Source organism: Anas acuta, chromosome 8, assembly GCF_963932015.1.
Source record: "Anas acuta chromosome 8, bAnaAcu1.1, whole genome shotgun sequence".
NCBI classification, from domain to species: domain Eukaryota; kingdom Metazoa; phylum Chordata; class Aves; order Anseriformes; family Anatidae; genus Anas; species Anas acuta.
Window position 1 is genome coordinate 10876759 of NC_088986.1, and position 25493 is coordinate 10902251.

At 61.2% G+C, this 25493-nt stretch overlaps 1 protein-coding gene across 3 annotated transcripts; it reads right to left on the reverse strand.

Annotated features, from left to right (window-relative positions):
• Positions 1-132: 132 nt before the first annotated feature.
• IPO13 (importin 13) lies at positions 133-25420 on the reverse strand. Of its 3 annotated transcripts, none has more exons than XM_068689939.1 (20): positions 25242-25419; positions 17176-17912; positions 13391-13531; positions 13156-13297; positions 12504-12670; positions 12038-12158; positions 11708-11855; positions 11229-11410; positions 10865-10891; positions 10206-10340; positions 9486-9629; positions 9008-9088; positions 8357-8494; positions 8169-8265; positions 6435-6487; positions 1483-1549; positions 1252-1310; positions 1012-1101; positions 739-920; positions 133-653 (listed from the first exon to the last, which is right to left on the reverse strand). In XM_068689939.1, the coding sequence occupies exons 1-20, from the start codon at positions 25302-25304 to the stop codon at positions 557-559; spliced, it is 2871 nt and encodes a 956-aa protein (XP_068546040.1). In that variant the 5' UTR covers positions 25305-25419; the 3' UTR covers positions 133-556. The 3 variants fall into 3 exon arrangements, with proteins under 3 accessions (XP_068546040.1, XP_068546038.1, XP_068546041.1); XM_068689937.1 differs by having other exon boundaries at positions 133-656; XM_068689940.1 differs by lacking the exons at positions 133-653; positions 739-920; positions 1012-1101; positions 1252-1310; positions 1483-1549 and having other exon boundaries at positions 6446-6916; positions 25242-25420.
• Positions 25421-25493: the final 73 nt, after the last annotated feature.

The following is a 25493-nucleotide window of genomic DNA, read 5'->3' on the forward strand; positions in this document are numbered from 1 at the left end:
GGGGCCCTGGAGCAGACACACAGATCACAGACACCCCAACCCCGATCCCGTCACCCCACAGCCCTCGGGCTGGGCCCTCCCCCGGGGGGAAACAGGCCCGGTGCAAGCACCGCAGTGACGACAGCCGGGACGTAGAAATATCCTTAATATAATTAGGTGCAGGGCCTCCCCCCTCCCAACCACACGCGTACAAACGAGCAGGGGGCAGCCCCCCTGCACAGCCAGTCCCTGCCGCGGGCGCAGGGGCAGCCCCCCCTGCGCGGGGCCGTGCTGGGGCAGGGTGGGCAGCCTGTGCCGGGGGGGTCCTGCCCTGGCCCCCCTCCCGCCTCCTGCAGCCGGCACTCCCGTCCCCTGCAAGGGGGGAGCATGCTGGGGGAAGAAAAAATGCTGACACCGAGATGCGGCCACCAAGTCTAGCTGAGGAGCGTCCCGAGTGGGTTAATTCTAGGTGGAGGGTTATTCTACGAGCCGTACTGCAGCAGGGCGGGGAGGACGGGGGCTTCCTGGCGGGGCAGAGCTGGTCTGGGTTAAATTGTCCGCGGTCCCGGGCGTGCGCTCAGTAGTCTGCGGTGTACTCCGTGCCGTGCAGCCCTCGGCACAGCAGGGTGAACTCCTTCACCATCTCCTTCACTCGCCGCTTGTTCACGCGCTCTCTGCTAACACAGAGGGAGGGACAGAGGTGAGGCGGGCAGCAGGGCCGGGCGGCGCTGCGATTACGGCAGCAGGGAACGCACAAACCTGAGGATCTGCTGGCTGAAGGTCTCCTTCTGCTCGGGGCTGACGCGGGCCGAGGGGAAGCCGTCCTGCTGCATGGCCTCCTTGATCCAGACGCTCAGGTAGCTGAAGCAGTGCTTGTTCAAGGCAAAGAGGATTTCTGCAAAGTGATCCATGAGGCTGCGGGAGGCCTGGCCGCCGACGCCCTGTGATGGAGCACACAGACCCCGCTGAGCCACGCTGCCTCCCCCAGCCCCGCTGTCACCCCGCCTGTCCCCTCGCACACGTGCCACTCACCTCCAGCACTGCCTGCAGCAGCACTTTGCCGTTCTCGTGCACCACCTGTCCCACCGGGGCGATCTCTCCGCAGCGGGGCAGCAGCTCTGTCTGCAACACAGCAGCCGGCCCGCTCAGCACCAAGGCTCAGCACCTTGAGCTCCCCTGCCCGTCCCGCAGCCCCGCTCCTGCCCTCCTGGCGGGCTGCAGCACAGCCCCTCGGGGCTCTAGGGGTGCAGCTGAGGAAGCCACGATACTCACAAAGAAGCCACAGGATGCTTTCACCGTCGGGGCCTCAGGGAACTTGAGGGAAAGGACACCTGCAGGTGGAAATCGCTGAGGTGAGCGGCCAGATCCTTCCGGCACCATCCCAAACCAGCAGCAGCACCATTCCCTGGCTGCTTTGCTCCCAGAGCTGCAGGAGCAGCCCGGACTCCCCACAGAGGGCTGGCAGCAGGTCCCTGCCTGCGTGCCCCTGCCCGCGGTACTCACCACACTGAAACACCGCCTTGACGTCCAGGTTGCTGCACAGGAAGAGGTCTGGCTTCCTCTTCAGAGCCTGCAAGGCACACAGACAGCCCGAATAAACACAACCCCGCAGAGGCAGCCAGGAAGACTCCTAGGAAGCCGGCGCCCCAGGCAGCCTCTGCCTGGACGCACACTTACCTGGGCACAGACAGCAAACAGCAGATTCACACAGTACAGAAGGAAACCATCGCTTTTCCCCCCCAAAAAAGCGTCAACCAAACAGCCAGGCCGTTCGCAACACCCGGGGAGCTCTGACCCCAAGACCTGAGGATAGATGCCAAGGCGGTGTACGCACAAATGCTGCAGACACAGAGGACAGGATTCCTGTCCCAGAGGCAGCACTCCCGGACGCTGGCAGCCACGCCGGGCCCAGCAGAGGATACCTCTGGCTCAGTCCTCTCCTCTTGAAGATGCTGGTGCTCCTGGGGTCACAGCCACTGGTCCGTGCAGTGACCCGTGTTTTGGTTGCCCCCAGCTTGAACCAACACCTGGCTCTGCTCTGGCTGCAAGGCAGAGGAGGCAACGAGATGCCAAAATCGCTTGGCAATTCCTGGCAGCCAGGACGAGATCAAAAAAGCTGTGGTTTTACTCTGCCACCCGGTGACCCCACCAGCCACTGTGGGGCTCAGGCTTTGCTGCTCCACCACCACTGGGGACACCCTGAGCCGTGGCACGATGGGGCCACTGCTGTGGCTTTGTCCCCCCTGTGCTGGCACTCACAGGACAGAAACGTTTCAGCCCCCACTTGCTGCTCCACAGGAGGGTTTCTGCCCTGCTACACAAAGTGGCCACGTCTGTGCCCCCCCAACACCGTGCCCACTGCTGTGGGCTGGCACTGAGGACAGCAGCCACACGCCCTGTCCTGCTGTCACCACGACCTTGGGGACAGCAGCCACAGCCTGTCCCTGGAGGTCTGAGAGCAGGACACCACGGCAGGAGCCTGGCTCCTCTCCACTGCGTACTGCCCTGAGCCCGCTCCCCAGGGTGACAGCAGGGACTGCCCGCAGCCACCGTCCCCACCTGGAGCAGAACTGATTTCCCTCCCTCCCCTTCTTGCTTCCCTTCCAGGGAAAGCCCCCGGCCGTCAGCCCAGTGCAGGGAACGTGCTGGAGAGCAGGGAGCCCGGCAGGTTTCGGGGTTACCCCATCTCCTTCCTGACGCTTTGTATCACGCTGCAAGAGGACACGGATTTGGCACTGCTGCTCCTGGCAGAGGTGGCACTGCCAGAGACCTGGATCCCCCCCTGCTCCCCCCAGCTGCACCCTGCCAAGGGCACCTGGCCCTGGGGACACCGCTCAGCCGCTGGTTCCTCTGCCCTGCAAACCCCTCCAGCTGCCACAAGTCTCCCAAGACGCTCAGGTCACAAAATCAGGTTACGGAAGCCACCTACCTGCACACAGCTCCCCCCAGCCAAACCAGCCTGCGGGAGGCAGGGGCACCCGGGCTGTCCTGCAGCCCCCTGCAGCCCCCACTTCTCGCCCAGCCAATGCCACGGGTGAAAGCACGCTGCGATTTTGGGAGGGCTCCTTCCTCCACCAGCGCAGAGCAGCGTGCAAGCCCAATCCAGGCACACGTACACACATGCAGAGAAGCTTTTTACCCCTGTGAGATGGGGCCGTGGGGCCCTGCTCTGTTAGGGAGCTGCACCAGGTGGGTCCGGCTGCTTCTTCCCAGCACCAGGGAGCCCTGCTCCAGCCCCGGGGCCTCTCCTCGCCTGTCTGTCTGTCTGTCTGTCTTCGTGTCTCCTGCCAGAGCTGCTCTGCTCCCGTGTTCTGGGATGGGCTCAGCTCCTCAGGTTCCACCTGGCAGTGCTCCCCATCCCCTGCTGCAGCAGGCGCTGGCTCTCCAGAGTGCTGTCCTGCAGGCTGGCACAGAAAGGCCAGGGGGCTCTCCTCTGGGGCAGCTGGGACACCCTCCGGGCAGGTCTTCAGAGCAGGATCTTCTACACCCGGCTCTTCTGAGGCCGGCAGGCACGGAGGGGATGTGAGGCCACCAAACCAACCCCATTTCTCCAGCAGCCAAGGGACAGCAGGGGTGGTGCAGCAGTGAGCCCCTGCCCGTGCCCACCGCAGGGCTGCAGGCGTGGTGGAGAGCTCGGGGGCTCTGCTGCCCCTTGGGAAGGGCTGTGCTCCCCTCTAAGGGGCATAGCTCACGCTGTCACCCAGCCTCAGCACTGCTAGAGGTGACAATCATGCAGTCTGTCCCAGCTCAAGAAGGGAGGAGGAGGAGGACAGTGGTGGTGGCTCTGGCATAGAAGGTCCCAAATCTTCTGCCCATCAAGGCCCACGTGCACAGTCTGACCCTGGGGACGTAGACAGGGTGCTCTGGAGGTCCACGCTGGTGTGGAGAAGTCCACGAGGCTGGGTGGAAGTGGTGGAAGGCTCATGGGGGAGGCAAACTGGAGTGCTGGCCCCAAGGCCTGAGGCATGGCCCTCAGCCAGCAGCTCCTGCTGGATGCAGAAACCAGCAGGAGACATCTTGGGTTGGAAACTGCACGAACAGAGCTCAGGCTGTGGTCTGCACTCCCCTAAATCCTGACTCAGAACAAGCACGTTGCATCCAGGAGCACACATGTGAGAGGTACCTGCTGGCCAGAGAGCAGGCAGGGGCTCCCAAACACAGGCCCAGATCCTCCTCACCTCCTCCAGCACCTGGCCTGGTCAGTGCCACCCGAGGCTGGGGCAGATCTACCTGCAGGAGGTGCCAGCACTGCTCAGTGCAGGCTTACAGCACAACGATTAATTCCTATTTAGCTTTGATTTGCAACAACAGCGTTAATAAGACATTTGTTTGAAGCCAGCATGGTCTTGTGATCGGCGAGCCAGCATCACGAGAGGGTTGAGCATTACCACGCTGGCAGAGCCATCAGCTGCACGAACTGGGCAGCCTCACGGCCAGCTGAAATCCTGCGTGACACAGACACAGCTCCTTCAGTGCCTGTGACCGAGGGCTGAGTGCAGGCACCAGGAGGCAGGAGCAAGCCGGAGCTCACCCACACGTGAGCACAGAGGAAGGGGATGGGGCCCTCTGGGCTCCGTGGGGTTGCTGGCATAAAAAGCCCAAGGAAATACGGGGTCAGGTGGCTGTCAGCGATGGCTGGCTGGCAGCACGATGTTAATCACCTCCAGGCATCGAGGAGGACCCCGAGCTAGAGAGGAACTCAGTACTTCCCAAAGAAACAGCAAACAGCCTCGGGAGAGTCTCTCAGGGCTGCCTAGTGCCTTCCCCCCGTGGCAGGGCCACCCCGCAGGAGCAAAAGGCTTGCTGAGAATTACTCCAAGTGACAGCACCTCCCCGAGTGACCTTTCAGTGCTTCCCCATGCTGTCAGAAACGTCTCCTACTGCCTAGCCTGACTCCTTCTCCATGATTTCCTCCCATCACCTCCATTCCAAGTGAATAAAAATTACCTACATCTTTGGCATTACCTGTTACACGCCTCAAGACTCATTCAACTCCTCAGGCTCTCCTCACGTTTACGAGGTGATGATCTTGCTGGATGCCTTTCCCTGTGCTCCCTGGTCTGTCTCTACAGAAACACCATGCCCCGGTTCAGGTGCAGTGCTCTGGCTGAGGCCTCGCCTGTCTGCACGGCAGGGAAGGACACCTCCGTGAACCTCACATCCCACTTAAATCTCAAATCTCCATCCTCAAATCTCGTGTGAAAACCTTGTTAGAGATCATAACTTTCGAGACTGGCATCACCACCTGCAAACGCTTTCCAGAAACCTCAATTATTTCACATCTCGCAACAGACAGAGTGGGGAAGAAAGTGCTGTGGTGTGGGTTGTAAGATAGGACTCGTCTCAGCAGGACCTGGACTTCAAAGCACAACGCATGGACACAGCCTGGGAGGTGACAGCAGCTTCCTCACCTGCTCCGTGCCAGCTCCATGCCGCAGGACCTGCACAAGGGCCGAGCAGCCGTCAGAGGGGGCTGCCCACCAGCCGAACGCTCAGGACAAGCCGGACCCGGCACAGTGCCCAAAAGCAGACACCCAGGGAGGCACCAGCAGATGGACTCCCTGCCACCCCCAGCCATGTACTTGCACCCAGGACATCAGGGCTATGCAGCAGGCTGTGGAGCACACGGGGCTGCTGTATACACACACACAGCACAGCGCGGGCCCTGCCTGCCCGCTGCCAGCAGTGACAGAGGTCCCTGGCCAAGCAAGCAGGACATCACACCGCCCGGTGGCACCACGAAGAGCCCCAGCACAGAGCTGCATGCACACAAGCCCACGGACACTCTGATGGCAGACTCTTGCTGTCACCCTCGTTCCAAGGGGGACAGGCAGGCGGCTCCTCCCGACACAACCCCAGCCGCGTGCCATCGAGCCAGCGCCACGGGAGCTGTGGCCGCCACCTGCCAGCCACTGTCCCCAAACGCTGCCGGGGCTCGGTGGCAGTGCAGCGGGGCAAACTGGCCAGGCAGAGAGCCCGGTGGCACCCGGGGTCCTGGTACCACCACAAGCAGGTTGCTCGCCCCAGCAGGCGAGATGGTTCGGAGCTGGTGGCCACGCAGCCCAGCGCCAGGCTGCCTGCCACCACGGCCAGCTCTGCCTGTCCCGGCTCTGCAGGACCCATCACGGGGCAGGCAGATGAGTAGGACCACGACCCCTTAATGCTCTAATTTTCTGTCGCCGGAGCATGGCTGTGGCAGCAGCCCAAAGCCCCCGGAGCTGTGCCCCCAAGGCCAGGCGAGGGGGTGGCAGCTTGGGGCTGCCCTGGGGATGGTGCGAACCCAGAACTAAAGGAGAATGTTTTGTTTTCAACTTCCACGGAAACAGATGGAGAAACTCGATATTCAACTAAAAGGAAAAAAACGTTGTCAACAGAAAGCTAAAAATAGGTTTAAATTGAATTAAAAAGAGAAAGAGAGAGAACAGAAAGTGAATGAATAAGAAACTAAAACACACCTGTGCCAGGAGTTGCATAAATGAATCAACAATATCAGGATGATCCCTGGGCCCTAAAATATAATAAAGATGTAACTTAAGAGAAAAATCATACAAACAGCAACTCAACATCATATAGTTATGTGATACAGAAAGAATTTACAAGTGAAAACAGGAGTGTAAGGGAGGAGGGGTGTGTGGGGAAGGGGATGGGCAACATGAGCAGCTTGAAGCAAGTTAAAGAAACAAAACATACAAAAAATCATGAAACTTGGAGAACCCAAGAACAGAAAGAAACTGCAAAGGGAAGGGTCTGAAGCCCCAGGGTCTCTAGCTAGCGCCTGGGTGCTGCAGAGCCAAGGAGGAGATCTTCGTGTCCTTGGGGAGGGAGAGGAGGAGGAGCAGGGGCTAGCTGGGCACCATCTCCACAAGGAGAATTAGAGCTTTTGCATTGTGGGGGCTGAGCGGGTGTCTTCAGAGCACCGTTTGGTCCTGGAAGATAACTGCAAGTGAACGACAACACCTCAGCAAACGCTCCACAGGCCCAGCCGGGCTCAGGCGTGCACATGCTCGTCACCAGCATCAGCTGCTCGGGAGCCCCTGGCACAGTCGCCCTCCCGCCCCGTTCCCAAATGCTCCCCAAAAGTCCCTGAGTCCAGCACCCCCCAGAGAGACCAGCCGGTGCCCAGAGGTGTCCGTGCCAGCACCACTCACCCTACCTTGCCATCTGATTCCCTGCACGGACACGTCTCGGCCCCCGCAGGGTCGCACGTCCCCCCCTCTCCTGCTGCCCGGAGAGGACCCCGGGGTGGGAGCGCAGCCCTGGGCACGCAGCGAGCTGGGTGGCTGCTTGCTGGAGCGAGGCTTGCTCCAGCCACGTGGGCTCTGTCCCCTCGTGCCGACGTGCCTGCCTGGCTCCGAGCAGGAGGACCCGAGTGCACACACACCCAGGAGCCACTGGTGGAAGCGGGGACCTGACCTCTGGGTGAGCCCAGCTCGCTCATCACCGACCCAAGTGACACCGGAGCACAGCAGGACGTGCTCGGACCGTGGTGTCCCGAGGAAGCACGGGCTCCCCGCATCCCCCACCTCTCTAGCTCTGAGCCTCGGACTGGGGAAGGCATCATGTAACCCTCTGACACGGAAGAAATGGGCTGTTGAAGGATCTGGGCCAGCGGCTCCAAGGGACGCTTGTCCTTGTCGTGGGGCAAGTGACCACGAGGCTGAGGGGAGCTGTGGTGTGCAGGGACCTGTCCTAACCCCGTCTGCCTTTTGTAGCGAGGAGGTGATGCAGGCAGCAAGCCAAACACGGGGCCCTGCCCTAAGCGAGGATGCTGGACACAGCAGGGACTGGAAAGGTGCTTTCCCAGGTGTTCACACACGTCTTCCTACAAGGGCTTGGCTCCCAGCCACCACAAACGCCACTGGGCTGCAGACAAACCCCAGGATCTCCTGGTGAATATGCAGCCAAGCGGGCCTGGGGCTCCTGCTCTAGCCTGGCACGAGGCGCCCAGCCCTGACACGGGACCGGGACCGCCACCTGAGCTCCGAGCCCTGCGCTGGGGTTCCCTGCTTCTGCTGTCCCGCAGGGAAGGTACCCACCGTCCAGGGGTTGGGATGAATCCGAGACACAGAGATGGCCCCGTTAGCTTAGCTAGGAGTGAAAACAGCCATTCCTGGAAAGACGCCTCCAGACTCCATGCATGCAACAGCCTGACAACAGCCCCAGCACGACGAGGAGCTCATCGCACATACCTTGCTGGAAGAGGGTCAGCGTGACGGAGGTGACGAGCAAGAAGAGGGCCTTGATGGGAGGGAAGTGGGCAGGCTCATGAGCAAAGATGTGAACCAGCTGCAAGAGACAACAGAGAAGGACTGAAGCTGTCCTGCACCCTCCCAGCCTCCCCAGGAGCGGCAGCCCCAGCCGTGCCCACGTGCCCTACCTGCCGTGTCAGGTCGATGGCAGAGGCCTGGGGGATGGTGCTGTACATCTGCCCCAGCATCTCGCACAGCTGGGGCACCATGGGGGCAAAGTCATCCAGGAGGGTCTTCACCGACTTCTCAAAGATGGCACAGACAGACTGTGGGGGGAGAGAGAGAGACAATGTGAGCAGCGGTGGTGGGAGAGCTCTGCAGTACAGGATCATGGAAGGGTTGAGATTGGAAGGGACCTCTGGAGATCATCTGGTCCAACGCCCCTGATCAAGCAGGGACGCCTAGAGCAGGTTGCTGGGATGCTTCACTGCTCTTCCCAGACACCAGGAAACAGAGGTGACACGGATCTAGGTCAGAGCAGAGCTCTCCCCTTAGGGGACACAAGCATTTGGTAGGCCCAGCTCTCATCTCCCTGCTGATGGCACGGCTCCTGTAACAAAAGGAGCAGAGCTGACTGGGGCAAACGATGGACAAAAATGGCCAGATGCTGGTGGTTGCAGCAGTGCTGGGCAACCCAGAAAGACACCCCTGTTACAAGGGGATGCAATTGCCCACAACAGGTTGGCAGCATCACCCAACATCCATCCATTGCTGTCCCCTGTGCAGGCCAGCAAGGACAGGAGCAAAGCAGCAGGCAGTAGCACAAGGCTCCTGGTTACCTCCACCACCTGGGCATCGTTCAGCCACTTGCTGAGGACCTTCTGTATGAGCTGGAAGACTTGCTGCAGAACAACTACCACCTGCAAGGAAGGAGAAGGGTGAAGAGAATTAGCCCCAAAACACTGGAGACAGGAGGTTTGGGGCTAAGCATGGCCTGGATTCAACCCTTCAGGCACCCCTGCCTTGTCCCCTCCCTGCAGCTGGGCTTTATTCCGTGCTGAAGCAGCCTGGCACAGCTTGTGGCTGGCAGGTAGCACTGGGACTGTCCTCCAGACAGCCAGGAGGGATCCTGAGATCAACTTCTTCCCACTGTGGAGGCTGGAAGAGCTGAAGGAGCTGCTTTAGCCGGAGCACCCCAACTCCCACCTTCATGGCACACACTGCATCCTCCACTCACTCCCCTCCTTGCTCCAGCCACGTCTAACGGGGTGCTTGGCCAGGCTGTGGCCACCAGCATCGAGCTGCTGCTGTACTCACTGGGTTGGGTCCTTGCTGCACTGGCAGCTTCTTGACTTCATTGCTTTCGTGGTCGTCATCGTGGTGGCTGATGTCTAGGGTGGTGAAGAGGTTGGAGAGCAGCCCCAGGATGTGGATGATGGCCAGCTTATTGGAGGGGTTAGGCTGCCAGGGAAAAATAAAGGGAGAGCGTGACCCAGGCTGCACCATTCAGTCCTGGTGAGGCCTCTGGGATGCAGAAGAGCTGGGACTGGAGAGGGAAAGTGCCAGAGAGGGGTTCCTCACACTGTCTTCCCTCTCTATCTGTTGGCTGAGCCATGAGGCCTTCCACCCACCCTTACTGGAGAGGAATCCTGGAGGATGCACAAGAGCACCATGGCTTGCTCCAACCCAGAGCAAACTGAGACAGCTCCCACCAGGGCGGCGTGTGGAACATCACATGAGGGAGGATGACACACAACCGAAGCGTGGGCTCCACCCTGGGGTAGCAGATGCTGATCCAGACAACACACAGCTCGCAAGAGCCAAGGAGCTCTGCTCTTAATGATGAGTAGCTGCAAAGGGTAAGAAGCCTACAACCCAGCTGGCTGGTGGCTCTGTGCTCATCTCTGCTCTGCCTGCCGTGGGGTGAGGGGAAAGACAACCCATAATGTTCAGGAGAGCTGCTTTAACACACCACGCTGGGACACAGCCGGCAGGAGAAGCCCCTCCGGAGGGAGGCAGCAGCACGCAGGCACTCACCGTTTCGTCAGCCAGCTTCTCCAGCTGCTGGATGTAGGGGGTGATGAGGGAGTGCAGGTTCTTCAGGATCTCCTCCACTTGCAGCGCAGACAGCAGGAAGCCGAGAGCCTGCATCAGCCACATGCACTGGCTTGTCTGGGTCGGAGAGGAGACACAAGCAGGGTCACTGCCAGCCACAGGCGCTGCCCGAGGTGTCCCTGCCCGCACCACCCACCCTGCCTTGGCATTTGGCTCTTTGTACAGAGCTGTCCCAGCCCCTGTGGGGTCAAGATTCCCCCCTCCTGTTTGCAGGGGCAGCTTGGGCTCTTTTCCCATGCTTTCCTCTCTCTTCCTTTTCCTCCCCAAAATGTGCCTGCAGCTGCATTGAGGTGTCCCCGCATCCTTGCTGGGAACTGCTAGAGTTACATCTCCCTGGGAGCTTCCCTCTCTTTGAGGAAATACCCCCCAGAACAGCCCCTGCTGCAGCGGGAGCCCTAGGATGAGCCATGCAGAGGGTGGCAGATGTCAGATATTCCCAGCCACACCAAGCTGCTGCAGTGCTGAGCTCCCCCCCAGGACAGCCTAACCCATAGTGGGAGCCCTCATGTGCTCACGGTGAGCACAACTCAGGGGCAAGGGGGCGAGCAGAACAGCCAGAGGTGTGAGCAAGTGCCTCTTACCTTGTGAATCTGCTTCATCAACACCTCCTACAAAACAGGACGGGAGAGAGAAAGAAGAGAGTGAGTGCTGCAGAAAGCCTCCTGCTTCCAGGGGACATGACTGAAGCAGAGAGTTAAGACAAGCGACAACAAATTGAGTTATCCTGAGGGAAAAAAGGAGGGATGCCCGAGTGCAACCTCAGCAAGCCCCTGATGGGAAGGCTGAGATGCCACTGCCTGCTGTTCCTGCATGTGCAAGAGGACACTGCGTTGTTACTGCCCTGGGAGCAGCAGGACAACTGCCCCAGAGGAAGCAAGCCGCCCCGAGCTGCTGCTTCACGTCCTCTACACAGCCCAGCCTTGTTGCTCCACACCCAGCTCTCACCTGTGACACAGCCACGATGTTGGCAGCGTAGGGCGGCAGGTCGTACTTGCACTCCCGGCAGATCTTCTTCAGGGTGGAGACGCTGGAGATGGAGAGCTCCGGGTTGCCCAGGGCCTGCAGCACCAGCGGCAGCACGTTGTTAATCATGACGGGGTGGTCGGCCAGCCACTCGGAGAGGGCTCCTGCGCACACAGACAGGGTCAGGCCACGCCACGACAGCCAGACCCTCGGTCCCTACACCCTGAGCTGCTCAGCTTTGCCTCCCACTGTTATTATCCAGCATCCCCAGGAAGGATGGCTCTGTGGCCACGAAGAGCCTGGGCTAACTCAGAGGCAGGTGGCAGCAGCAGGACGATGGCAGGCAGAGAGCCCACAACAAGTGGCTCAAAGCCCCGAGGGCAGCTCTGGGTGGGCACAGGGGAGGCAGGAGCTGCTCACAGTGACTCAGGTGGGTCTCCCACCCCAGCCAAGGGCCTCACCGATCGTGAACATGACGGTGTCAGCCAGCTGCACGTTGCTGATGCTGATCCGGGGGATGAGGCCAATCAGCCCTGGCACCACATCGGAGTAATTCACGTCAATGGTCTCGGCGATGGACTGGAACCCGTACAGTAAGGCCTCCGTGTGCTGCGGGCAAGGGAGAGGGGACAGTCAGAGCCACGTGCCCGCCGCCACCCCCAGCCCCTGCCCCAACAATCACTCAGACCCAGCAGCAGAGGTCATGGATGCTGATAAAGGGGGACAGCCCCCTCTGGTGCTCCCCCACGGGGCTGGCACCCCACAGCCCAGTGCCAGCTCCCCTTGCTCACCTGCCACGTGGACGGCTGCTCCGTGTTGGTCAGGAGACGTCCCAGTTTGTCATAGAGGCTGCTCAGGAGCTCAGCACCCAGCATCTCGTACACATACATCAGCGTGTCGGAGATGTCCACCCTGCAGAGACACAAAGAGGGGGGTCTCCAGATGCTGCCCCATCCCCTGCAGAGCACTGTACAGACGTGCTGCTTCCCCTCCTGCTCCCTGGCAGGATAACCACACCGCCACAAGTGTCCAAGCTGGTCCAAACACCAGCTTGGCTCCAAGCCACCACCCCATCCAGAACAGCTCTTGGCAAAAGGAATCTCCTGTGTCCTTCCTCGGGTCTCCCCACAGCCCTGAGAGGCAGGATGCCACCAGCACCCTCTCCTGCCTATCCAACAGGTCCCATTTACACCCAAAGCCACGTCTGTGCCTTGCTCCTGCCACCCAGGCAAAGAAAGACCTCGGCTGCAGCCACACCTGTATATCCGAAACTGCTCCTTCTCATCCGAAGACCAGAAGCCATACTCCTCGTCGGAGGGGAACTGGGCTTTGTGCAGCAGCACGTCCACCAGCTGGAAGTAGACGGGCCTGTAGACCTGCTGGTACACCGCCTGCTTGTCGGGCTCAAAGGAGAGGATGTCGTCCTGGTGGCAGGAGGGGGAGAAGTTAGGAGCGGCAGGGAAAGGAGACGGAGGGACCCCAACCACGAGCCCCGTGTCAGGGCCTGGTGTGCGGTGAGACACTGTGTGCGCTCCTCTGTGCACAGCAAGGAGCCAAACTGTTGGGTTTGCTGGTGGGAAAAAATTCAGCCTGACGTTTTAATTATGTTAACAAGGCACTTCAAGCTGGCTCAGACTTTCCAAGGGATACTGGGGGTGGAAAAATTGAGCCCCAAGGCTTTTTGAGCTTCCTCCTGCTCCAACCTGCACATTTACATAAGACCCACTGGGCCACCGAGGCATCATCCAGTGTGGCCTTATTGCCTCATTTTGCCCAGAAACTGAATGCTGCCACAAGCTTCTCCTCAAAAAGGGGCAAGTTAAGCCAAAAGCTTGCCCCTACCCAGTGCCATCACGGTCTCAGGCCCTGCTGTGAGCCCCAGGCTGCCTGCCCCACGCCAGCCACTGACCTGCAGCGTGTACCAGAAGGTGAGCGTCAAGGAACTGGTGGTTTCGTTGACAGGATAGTGCCCGGGGATGCCCGTGCAGAACATGATCATGTTGACCAGGGCCAGGAAGCTCTGCCAGTGCTCCACCTGGTCCAGCAGGGCCCTGGGGAGCAGAGCACGCCGTGGTCAGGCTGGCACCAGCACCGCGGGTCTGGCTGCTCGGAGGCGAGGCCCGCAGCGAGGTGACAGCACTCACCGCGAGTGGTTCTCCCCCAGGGCCACGGCGATGCGGCAGATCCCATGCGACGTCTCCATGTCCCCGCTCTGCACCGCCTGGCGCAGCTGCTCCTGCAGCCCCAGCACCGGGGGGATGAGCTTCAGGAGGGTGTTCACGTACCTGCAGGCACAGCCGGGGTCAGCACCGGGCACCGTCTGCACCAGCACGGGCTTCCAGCGGTGCCCGACCACTTCCCACGGCTCCCACCCAGCTTTCCCTGCCAAAAAGCAGCGCTGTGGAGCAGGATGCTTCCACCAGCCTTTATTGCTCCAGCACCTCTCCTTCCAGCCAGCAGCAAGGCTGGAGGAAGGCTAAATGGAAGGTGTGCTGAAGCTCCTGCAGAGGAGCTTCCCATGCCAGCAGGGGCCCCTCCTGTTGCACAACCACGAGGCCACCACCTCCAGGAGCCCCATCTCGTGTCCCCACAGCCTCGGGGGCTGGCTGCAGCCCCGCAGGGCTCCCCTGCGCTCCCTCCTCCTCCCCATCAGCCTCGCACACACAAACGTCAGCCTCCCCTCGCCGGTAAGTGATTGTAACCAAGGCAACGAGCAAGGAGGCAGGGAAGGTGAAACGCAGCCCTAGGCCCCTGGAGAGAGGCTGTGCTGGAGGCTCAGCAGCCGCCTGTCACTTACCTGCCCAGCCAGGCGTGTTATCGGCAGCCGCAGCTCCTCCGCAGCCTCCCCGCCTGCCCTGCCGCGCAGGGGCCGGGGCTGCGGGGAGCAGGAGGTGCTCCCCGTGCCGGTTTTCCCCTGGGGAAGGGGCAGATGCTGGCGCTGAGAGAGCCACACGTCCCCCAGCTGCAGCACGCTGCCCCGCTGGCCCTGCTCTGCCCGTTCCTTAGCGGCTAACGGAGCCATCAGCCACATCGACCAGCAGGACCAGCGCCTCCTGCTCACCCCACAACCCCCCCCCATGCTCTTAGCAAAGGGAGACCACAGCACAGCGTGGAGGACAACCCCTGAGACCAGGCACGGGCAGCTCACATGGGACAATCTGATCCTTCCTGATCCAAAACCTGCACCACATCCTAACAAAAACAACAAAAAAACCAACAACAAACCCCAACCTATTAAAAACCTGCTTCTAACGAAGCTCTTGGAAAACTCTTCTAGCGAAATTCCTCTTCAGAGGTTGAGCACCAGGTGCCGAGCAGCACCCTGCTTCCTTCAGAGGCTCCTCAGTGCCTGGTGCCCACCTCAAATCCCCCCCCCACAGCCCCCTCCCTGCTCTCCAACACTGCAGCCCAACAGAGGAGCACGCAGCTCCGCTCCGGCACATGCAGCCCAGCTCTTTGACCTGCTTAGCCAGGGGATAATCTTCAAACGAGACAGAAAATCCAGCCCAAGCCTCCTCTGCCAAACAGATGCAACAAAATCTTGGTGCCTGCCCTTCTGTGACTCAGGCTGCTTCTGACAGCGAGGCTGTGGCGAGGCGCCGCAGCTGCCAGCTCCTGGTGCATCCCCAAAAAGAGCAGCATCCAGCCTTGGAACAGCACCCAGAAGCAGGAAAGCAAATCGTGTCCTCCTTTTGCAAGGGAAAACAGGCAGACAAGCCACCAGTGTCACGGCCACCACAGCACAGGCAGGCATCACTGCAGGAGCATCCCTCCTGCCCCGATCCCACCAGGCAATAAGAAGGCACAGTCCTCCCAGTGAGTATTTTTACGCAGCTCGCCACCGAGCCTTTTGCTGACATTAAAAATACCCCTGCAGGATCCCCTCTGCAGGAATTTCAACGAGGCCAGCTGGGAGGGGGCGAGAAGGAAGCAGCCATGGGAATTGGAGCACATCGGGGGAGCCCAGGGGCAAGCCCCAGCACAGAGAGATGCTCCTCACAGCTCGGGCTGCTCTGCAGAGGGATGCCCCAGGCAGCAGGGACCACGCAGGCAGGCTCTGGTGAAGACCAGGGAGGAAGAGAGCAGCTGAAAAGCAGCAGGAACCCATGAGACAGGCAAGAAAACACAGAGAAAGGTCGGGAGCCTCCCGGGGGGCTTCGGGAGGAGCTGGATCTGCTGTGGCTGAGCAACAAAGGCGGAGGGTGGGACTGCTGGCACCGGGAAGGCTGGGGGGGACATGGCTAGGAGAAACGGAGCGTCCCTGCCCCCTCTGTGGAGTGTCACAGCAGCAGTGGCTCCCACTTGAGAAGACTTCCAGGACCTCAGCATGGAGCAAAACCCCGCTGCAGCCAGCCCCCGCCAGCAGCTGGTGCCCCCGCCGCGGCCGGCCGCGACACACGCCGCCTGGCAGGGCAGCTCGGTGACAATGGCCCCGCTGTCCCCACGCTCCAGGAGGCGTACAGAGAGGGGGGAGCTCGGCCACGGGTGACAGCGCTGGGAGGAGGATGGGGAGAGGCTGCGAGGAAGCGTCCAGAGCAGTGGGACCCGGTGATGCGGGAGCTGCAGTGCGGTCCCTGCGCAGGAGCAGAGAGCAAACCCCCGCGATCTCCTCGCTCTTCTCACCACAACGTGCTTTGCAAGCCCCCCAGAAAGCTCAGGCGACTGGGGAAGAGTGCTGCAGGGCCAGGCGCCTGCACACAGAGAGGGAATCACATCTGAAGGACTCGTGAGTGTCAAGGGAAAGGGAAGGGAGGAAGGCAAAATGTCAGAAATTCGAGACCTGCAAGTCACCCTCTCCAACACCCCATTTCCTGCACTAATCCTGCTACAAGGTGGCTGTGCCGGCCCCAGAACTCGTGGTCTGCAGCCACAGCACCTCTGCTGTTGCAGAGGGCAGCCCCGGGGCTGTCAGCAGCTGAGGCAGGGACCCAGGGAGCGGTGCTGACAGCACAGCAGCAGCACCGCCGCAGAGGGTCGGAGCCTGCGTGCTGCACGGCTCAGCCCAGCTTCAGCTAAACCCTCCTCCTGGCGGGGATGCAGAGGTTGCTAAGCAGCCAGGAGATGTGGCCCAGGGATCCGGAGGAGATGCACTTTCCCTTCTGCAGGCATCGGTCCCAGGAGCTGCCAGCAGCTCAGACGACGCTGCCAAGACGAGGAGCTCGGAGCCCCGCGGCGCAGCCCTGCGGGACCTTCCCCAGCCTTGGCTCCCGGCTCCGGGCAGCCACAGCCACAAACAAAGGATGAATCCTCTGCTGGGCCACGCTGCTGGAGTCAGGATGGAGGAGGCAGCCAGGTCTGGGTTTGTTATCTCTGTATCAAATACACTCCTTGGCCGGACCTGAAGCAGAAGGCAGAGGAACATCTCTGGCCAGATCCTGGGCACGCTCCCCGGTTAGGCTGCAGGGTTTGGCACGAGGAGCCAGGGGAAAGAGAGGAGGAGGATGAAAGGGGCTGTGGTTGCGTCCTCACTGCTGTGAGGGCAGCTGGGTGTCCTGAGTGCTGCTGCTCAAACGTGGCACCCAGCACGAGGAGGGGGCCAAAAGGCAGGGAACAGAAGCAGGGGCCAGCACAGCGCAGGAGCACCAACAGCAGGGCTCAATTTCTACATCCTGGTCCCCAGGGTGCACAAGGCAGACAGCGAACAGCACCTCCATGCCAGCCCAGCCCACACGCTGGGGAAGCCCTCTAGCAGGGTGGGCAGGAGAGGTAACACACACAACACCAACTGTGGTGCAAAGCCTTCCAGCACCAACCCGGTGAGGCCAGAACCCAGCTGCTTGCATCTTCTCTCCCACTTCCAAACCCTGCCGCCGCCACCTCCAGGCCAAACAGTAGCTAGAAAAAAGCCTGAGGTTTCTCCTGCCCACCCCGTTCCCCTGAAGATGCCCGGGAGCAGCAGCCTGCAGAGCACAGGAGAGGCTGCCCTTACCTCTGGGCATCTGGCTGGGAAATGGCGTTGACAACCGCCTCCACCGCCGTGTCGAAGAGCTCCGGGTCCTGCAGGGCGGTGAAGGCTGCTTGGATCAGGTTCTCGCAGTCCATCAGGGGGATCTCCAGCTGCACCCAGCTGGAGAAACACTTCAACACCTTCTGCTTGATGAAGCCCGGGGAGTCCTGCTGCTGCAGCAGCTGCTCCAACAAGGGGAAGACGGAGCCGCACTCCTGCGCCAGGACACTGCGCACCTGGCCCTTGCGGTACTGGGGCAGGCGGCTGGTCTGGAACTCCTCGGGCAGCACGGTCAGCAGCTCCAGCAGCGCCAGGCAGCGCGCCCGGCCGTCCACGTTGGAGTCCTCGGCCTGGAACATGCGCACCATGTCCGCCACGGCGCAGGGCCAGGCCTCCGGCATCATGCTGAGCGCCAGCGAGGCCAGCGCCACGCACAGCCTGGTGAGCACGATCTTGGAGCCGCCGGCGAAGCGGGTGATCTGGGTGAAGAGCTGAGACTTGAGGCTCTCGTACTGGTCGGCCGGGATGTCGTTCCAGTAGCGGGAGATTTTGATGTGGAGGGCGCTGGCGCCGAAGTACTGGATCTCGGGCACCTTGTCCATGTTGAGGAGCAGCCAGCTGAAGTGCCAGGCCTGCGGGGACACCTGAGCCTGCATCAGCCATTTCTGAGCCAGGTTCTTGTTCTCGATGTTGGGGTCGTAGTACAGCTGGTGGAGAGCCTGGAAGAGACAGGGGAACGCCTCAGGACTGCCGAATGTGGCCCCATCCTGTCCCTGGGCACAAGCCCAGGCACCACCACAAGTCCTGGTGCTGCCCCCTCCCTCACCAGGCTCCCGCTGAGGCGAGAGACCCGGCAGCAGCAGAGGGACCCACAAACCTGTCCTCCTCTCCTTTCCACTCTGGAAATTTCTCTTCCTGAGTCACCGCCTGTCCTCTCCTTCGCCCAGACCAGACCTATTGGTGGCTGCCACAGGGGCGCCTGCGCCAGGCTTGGTGGCACGGCCTCGCCTGCAGCAAGGCGGGTCCTCCCTGCCGCCGCCAGCACGTTAGTGCCACTGCAGATGTTTCCGTCTGTCAGGTTTTAGGCAGCTCTGGAAAACCACAGTCGCTAAGCCCTTAATCTCTGCACCGAGTGAGTCCCTTTGAAGTGCTCCCAAGCCCGCCCAGCCACAGCTGAGCCGTGGAGCTGGCCTCGAACTCTGCCCCCACCGCCGCCTCCCGGGACAATGGGGCTGCTCGCTCAGTTTCCCCTTCCAGAAGAGGAGAACATCACTTACCTGCTCCCGCAGGCTGCGAGAGATCTCGTTACTGCTTTGCAGAGCTCACGGATCAGCATGCAAGGCCCTACACCGGCTGCGGGGCTTTATTTGCAGAGGGACATCCTACAGTGCTTAAGCTTAACGTTAATAGAGTGGGCGAGGTGGGCACAAAGGGGCAAAGGCACAGCGCGTGGCTTGTGGCAGAAGTGCATTCCTCTACACAGGGCTACAAAAACCAGGAAGAAAAGTCTCTGCCTGCCAGCACCAGCACAGCACAGCCCCTGGGACCGAAGGGACAAGCCTACAAGGGTCAGGCAGAGCCACCATGGGGACACAGCTGGTGATGCCCCAGTGCACAAGGTGGGAAGAAGCCATACTCCATCTTCCAGCAGCGAGCTCTTCAGCCTTGTGCAGCACAACTTATTTCAGACCACTGACTGTGTGTCCCAGGAGCAAGGAGTGGTGATGGCACTCGTCAGGCTACCACGTACCTGCTGCGCCCTGCTATCAAGCTGGAGGATGGTTCCAGCAGGTGCAGAGGACTTTTTGTGGCCCCATCCTGGCTCCGGGTCTCAAATATCCTCCTCCTCCTCCCCCTTGAAAGCTCCCTGAAATTCTTGTATGGTTCTTGTACCCAGGAGGGGATTTAAGCCCTATTTTTAAGCACGCAAGACTGGCAGCCTAGGGCACAAGAACATGCTTCCTAAGCAAGCTCTCGTACCTCATGCTGATTCCCAGCACAAGAGCAAAGAGCACAACAAAATGGCAGGAACATTAAAGGAAAGGTGAAATGTCTCTTTCTTAAAGCCTTAGATGCAGGGAGAAATGAGGATAACCTCTTTATGAGAAATAAGGAGGTTATGAAATACATGGCAGGAGACATAGAAAGCCGATGGACTGCAGAGAAGCAAGCTCTGTGCCACTGAAACATGCACCCCGACACAAAAAGGTTAACCGTGGGGAGGGAAAAATCTGTCCTGAGAGACAAGTGGCCAAGATGAACACACGAGTTACCAACAGCCATCTGAAACCTTGCTCTGCTCTCAGTTATTTTGGACTCCTGCCTGAAGCAGCACTCAATTGTTGGGGCAGAGGCACTACCCGCCCCATCAGAGACATAATTTACCTCGTTACTGAGCAGGAGATGTGGACGTGCTGCTCTGAGCTACTCTCGGGGCTGGGAACCTGGCCCTCACCTGCACGTAAGCCAGCGTCCTGCTCTCCTGCTGCAGACTGAGTCATCCTGCAGCAGGGCTGGGGCTCTCAACCATCTCCTCCTCTTACTGTCTTCATCTTGTTTGCTCTCGTCAGAGCTTGCTTCCTGTGTTCTTACCAAAACAAAACTCGCCTGAGGTTCAGAGAGACCCTGTGTAAGGAGGTGCAACCTGCAGGAGCTCGGGGACTTCTCCAGCAGAGGCCCCAGGGACGAGCACTGGAGCTGCTCAGCACCCCCACAGGGACCTGGGAGGGTGAGTGGTGAGGTGACAAGGTCTGTGCACCTAGAAGTCCTGCTGCAAGCTGCTGGGGGGCAATATTCTGGAAAAACATCCCCTGTGGCGTTCTCACTTCCTCCTCTTGTCCCTGAGCATCCTGCTGGGGACAGGCCTGAGCACAGCTGGACACCAGCTGGAGATGCCCCACCTGTACCCGCTGTAGTGCTCTGCACAACACAAGAAAGCTCCTAGGGGACCTTCAAGGATGGCTGTCAGTGCTGACCATCCCAGTTCGTCTCAAAGCAGCAGATGAAACCCTAAGGAGAATGCTGGGTTGTCTCCCTTGCCTACACAAGCCACCCACCATCCTTTGCCAGGAGCGCAGGACACGAGGCTGCAAGGCAGCGTGCTCTGCAGGAGGGTACCTGAACGCACAGCGCACTCATCCCTAGCAAGAAAAGGCAGAGTCTTCATCCTGCAGGCAGGTTTTGGCACCAGCTGCTGCTTGACTTTCACTCCAGACATCGCCGTGCCAGCCAGCGCTCTCAGGCCCAGAAGGAAGTGCTGGAGATGATGAGGGGAACTCACCAGTGCCAGGAGGGAGAAGCAGGAGGCATGAAATTGGGCAGCGACATCTAATAGGAAGGCTTTGTGCATCCTGATTTAAAAGCGTGGCTGACACCAGACCTGCCTCCTCTGCAATTAGACCTGTAACATGAGACCTGGTAAACAGCCGGGCTGTCAGCTATGCCCTTTGGCCAGGGAACGAGCTTTCTCCAACATCATCTCTGCATGGCTGAAAATAATTCAAGCTTGTTATTATGGGCCTTCCCTGCTCTAAAAAGCTGTGGTCAGAGCCTTTGGGCTTCAGCTACCAGGGTGGTGTCAGCCACTCGAGCTCCAAAAGCAGCTTGCCCACAAGGTCAGAGCTCCCGCTCTGGTCCCCCTGGAAGGCAGGAGGGGGAGCAGCCCGGGGGGATCACGGCTATCAGCTCACAACGTGGCTCCAGCAGGGAGAAGGAGCTGCAGCAGCTGCTCTCAGCTCAGCACCTCTGCAGCCCTCATCCCTGCAGCTCCCGCAGAGCACAGCCGCGGCAATTTGTCCCCGACTGCAGGGTGCCTGATGAACGCGGGGCCTGCCAGCTCCGTTTGAGGGGTGACAGGAGCCCCACGCACCGAGCGAGCTGCCTGCTGCTTCCCAGCAGGGACACCGCGTCTCCAGGGGCGGCTCTGCAGCCAACAGAGGGAACCAGGCAGGGAAACCAGCCCGTGCAAACACCCTCCGGTTCTGCTCCATGCCTGGCACCCCGGGCTGAGGGCAGCAGCGACATGTCTCCTTCGGGCCTGCCTCCAGCCTCCTGCTGCAGCCTCTCGCCCTCCCTTCCAGCTGAGTGCATGCTCGCCGCGCCAGCGCTCCGGGCCTGCAGCGGCACAGCCATTACCCGGCCTCTGCCGAGCGCAGGGAACGTCATCCCGCCTCCCCCCCCCCCGCACGCCTGCCAGCCTCCCTCCGAAATGGCAGGGGAGCTGGGCAGAAAGCAGCCTCCTGCCGAAGCACGGAGGATGAGGAAGGTGAAATAAAGCCATGTAGGCTCCCCTCTCCCAATAAACGCGCCGCCGCCTCGGCCGCTGCTCACCCCCAGCCTGCCCATGCGGCCTGCTGGCTGTGGGGACGGTGCTGCAGCCCCCCAGCAGCTCGGCTGTGGGTAAATCCTCTCAGAGGACAGTGTGATCCCTGGCACAGGCAGGCTGCAAGGGACAGGCGTGCTCCAGGCTTGGAAAGGACCCCAGGGCACCTGCCACCACCCCTGGGCCCTGCACAAGCGATGGGTGAGCGGGACTGGAGAGGAGAGCTGGGAGCGCAGAGCCCAGGACAGGAGCGCCCCTGCCCACCACGTCTCACTCCTCCTTCTCACCTCAGAATCATTCTGAGGCCCCCAGGCTCCAGCCCCACCGATTCCCCCTGCACAAGAGCTCACTGCTGACCAGGGGCTGTCAGGATGGTGTTACAGAGCAGCCACAGCAACGTGCCGGCCTCCCACCTGACCGCCGTCATGACACGGGAAGGAGCCAGGTGCTCAGCCAAGGGTGGTTCTGGTTCTGGTTACATGGCCAACGAGATGACTCCTTGCTTCCTTCAGTTTTGCAAGAACATCCCCCCAAGGTCCCTAACTCACCATCACAGGCACTGATGCTCCATCAGGCATAGACAGGCTCCTGAGGAACAGCCGGGCAAGCTGCTGCCAGCAGTGCACCGGACAGGGAGCACCATTCCCTCACCCCAAACTGTCCATAATTGTTGTTATCATGTATCACAACACAGTCAGCAACATTTTTCCAAAGAAACCAGGTGCACTTGGGTTTCTCTTCCCCCTTCTCCTGGGCTGAGGGCAGCCCTGGCAGCGGCCACCTCACCCAGCCTCAGCATCTGCCACGAGCAGCCCCCAAAGCCACCCCATAGCCACCACTGACTTGGACACCAGCTCCCCACACGCCACCTCCCTGTCCTGCTGGAGATGCCGTGCATTCATCAGGCACCTCTAGAGAGGTGCACGGCAATCTAGAAGGCTCAGAGATGCCACGCTGCTAATGTGCTAGGGAGAAGATGTCAGCGGGTATTAGCGGCACCCCAGAGGATGAGAGGTAGGCCAAAGGATGAAAAACCTGGAAGGCTTAAAGAAAAAGAAAAAAAAAAAAAAAAAAGAGCTTGGAGCTTGCAATTGGGAAATTCCCCCAGAAAGGCCCTGGGTTCCCTCTTATTTCAAAAAGGGGCATTCTGCTACAGCAGATTCAGCTGCACTGAAGGCAGGTGAGGAGGGTCTCATCCCTCTCCTCCTGCCCCTACCACCACACAGCAGTGGAAGGTGCTACCAATGCTGACCCAAGGCAAACCAAACCACAAGGCACAAGTCCTTCAACGCAGCCTCCCCCTGCTCCTGTGGGACAGAGCCAGCAGAGACGGAGCCTTTGCAACCCATCCTGAACGCAGCAGAGCTGGGGCCGCAGCAGGAGTTTCCCCTCCCCGTGGTACCATCACCCATCACCAGGCTGCCAGCCAAGTCGGGGACGGCCCTGGGCACCAAAAAGCACACACAGTTCACGAGCCAGATTGCACCGCTTAGGCCCGGGGAGGCAAACCACCCTCGAAGTCCTTGGATCTCTCAGCCTCGCCTTATCTCAGGCCCCTCCAGCCCAGCAGCAGGTGCACGGGGAAGCGGTGCCAGCCCGGAGCCCCCGGGTGCCCAGCGGGTCGGCGCGGCACGGCCGCAGCCTGCTCTCCTTGTGCTTAAGCCAGAGCAGCATCTAGGTCAGGCTTGGCAGCAAACACGAAGCGGCCGCGGGCCAGAGCCCTGCGCGCCCTGACACAGCAACCGGAGCAGAACGGCCCCGCCGCCGCGCAGCCCCGCTCCTCCGTGTCGAGGGGGAGCTCCAGGAGGAAAACACAGCAAAAAACACCAATATCTGCATAAAAAATAACAAGGGATATGGACAGGCCTTCCAAAAATGGGAATTGTCCACTCCAAAACCATCAGGAGAGGGTGATGGGCACTGCCTGGCCTCTAAAACCATCAGATGGGCGCTGCCTGGCCAGAGACCAGGTACGATGGCCACAGGACGGCTCCCACCGTGGGGACCCGGAGATGCCCTGACCCCCTGCCCTAAATGCTAACCGGCCCTCCTCCTGCCTCCAGCCCCAGCGCTCGCACCGACTGACTCAGCGCGGAGCCGAACCCTGGCTTTAATCAGCCTTCAACGTTATTAATAGAGCCGTGCACAAAACCTGACAGGCAGAAAAGCCCAGGCCGGCGGAACATCATTTATTTGTCAGTACCAACTCTGACAAGGCGGCTCTGCCCACCGCCCTCCCACCTGCCCAGCCCCCAGCCAGAGCCGAATTCTGCGGGATTTGTGTCAGAAACACCCCGCCACCCCCCTCTGACAGGCAACACGGGGAGGGGGGGCTGAGATGCTCAGCCTCTGGGCTCCTTCTGGTCCCACCCCACGTTTCTCCCTCCCTGTCCCCAGCCTGCGCTGCCCCCCCCGCGGCCTGCAGCTGCATCTCCTGGGGACGTCAACCAACGATGGCAAAGCCTGCGACTGCGAGAGCTCGGGCAGGCAGGGGGATGGGAGCCGAAGCATCCTAGAGGGCAGATCTGCCTCCTCCCCGGTGTCGGGAGACCGAATGCGGCGCAGCGCGGGGAGGGAGCGCCGCGCTTCTGCGCTGCCCACACCAGGCTGCCCCCCGGGCACTGCCCACCCTCCCCGAGCCAGCTTCGTGGCTGGTGCAGACAAAGAGGTGGCTTGTGCCTGATGGAGAGGGAAATCAGGGGAAAATTATCCAGTGGTCCTGACTGTATGAGGGCTAAGCAGCGGAAGGTAGCGTTAATGGAGCATTTTTGCAGACGTGGGGTAATCCTCAGGGCCGTGCGCCATCCTGGTGTCACCAGTGGGCTGTGTCACCTGCGGCCACAAAGGAACCAGTGCCTGGCCATAGACTGGGGCTCGTGCTCTGACACCTCCCCAGGCCAGGTAGGGGTGCAGGACGCCGGCGATGTGCCCACCAGCACGCCCGTGGGCACCGCGTTGGCAGGAAGCTGGGGCTATTCTTATCCAGGGAAAACGAGGGCGCTGGGATTCCCGCTGGCTGTCTGGGGACCCGGCTGCGGATCGAGGTGTTGGATGCTTGATGAGACGGGCAGCTGCAGGAAGCTGTGCTCCCTCGCTGCTCGCCCCTCACCTGCCCCAGCACCTCCACCATCACCCAGGGGAAGCGTTTGCCCCTCGGGTACCCCGCTAGGTCTCCACGATGGATTTCGGGTCATTCTCCACGATGGATTTTGGGTTCTTTGGAGGCTGGCAGGAACTCATCCCCAGCAGCATGCCACCACCAGACCCCAGTTCTCCCCAGCACCCCAATCCTCAGCACCCCAGAGGCTGCCCCCTCGCTCCGCAGCCCTCTTGGGGACCCCAGGGGAGCATCGGGGGGGGCCGGGCGCGGGGCGAGGAAGGCACTGGGGGCTGAAACAAGGCCCGGGGGGGTGTGAGGAAGACGCTGGGGGTGAGGAAGGCGCTGCGGGGCGAGGAAGCTCTCCCGAGCAGGGCCCTCCCCGCCTGCTGGGGACGCTGCCGGTGCGGCGCCGCTCGCCCCCCGCGCCCCGCGGGCTGCGCGCCCCCTTCCTCCCGCTCCCATTTCTGCCTCATCATCTTCCTCCCCCCGCCGGCTTCTCCCCGGCGCACGGAGCGGCTCCGTTGGGCACGGAGGGCACCGCGCAGAGCCGTGCCAAGCCGAGCCGTGCCGGGCACCGAAACCCCGCTCCGCGCAGCACCGGAACGGGCCGTGCCGAGCCCCGCTCACCTTCTCCACGTTCTCCACGGTGAAGTCGAGGCCCTGCGGCGGCGCCTCCGCCCTCCGCTCCATGGCTGCGGCGGCGCTGGGCGGCGGCGGCGGCGGCGGCGGCGGGCGCAGGACGGCGCCGGGACCCGCCTCCGCCTCCCTCCCGCCCCGCTCGGCTCCGCACGGCTCGGCTCGGCTCGCACCGCCCCCACCGGGCGGACCGGGGGCCGGGCTCGGCCGCACCGACCGCCGGGAGCCGTAGTCCCGGCCCCG

What these genes read in the sequence shown, in the direction of transcription:
- IPO13 (XM_068689937.1), bottom strand. Translation starts at nt 25,304, where the DNA reads ATGGAGCGGAGGGCGGAGGCGCCGCCGCAGGGCCTCGACTTCACCGTG. An exon ending in TTATGCAACTCCTGGCACAG is followed by an intron (nt 1,550 to 6,434) that starts GTGTGTTTTAGT and finishes TGTGCCTTGCAG; the next exon opens with GCTCTGAAGAGGAAGCCAGA. An exon ending in AAGCATCCTGTGGCTTCTTT is followed by an intron (nt 1,102 to 1,251) that starts GTGAGTATCGTG and finishes GCTGTGTTGCAG; the next exon opens with ACAGAGCTGCTGCCCCGCTG.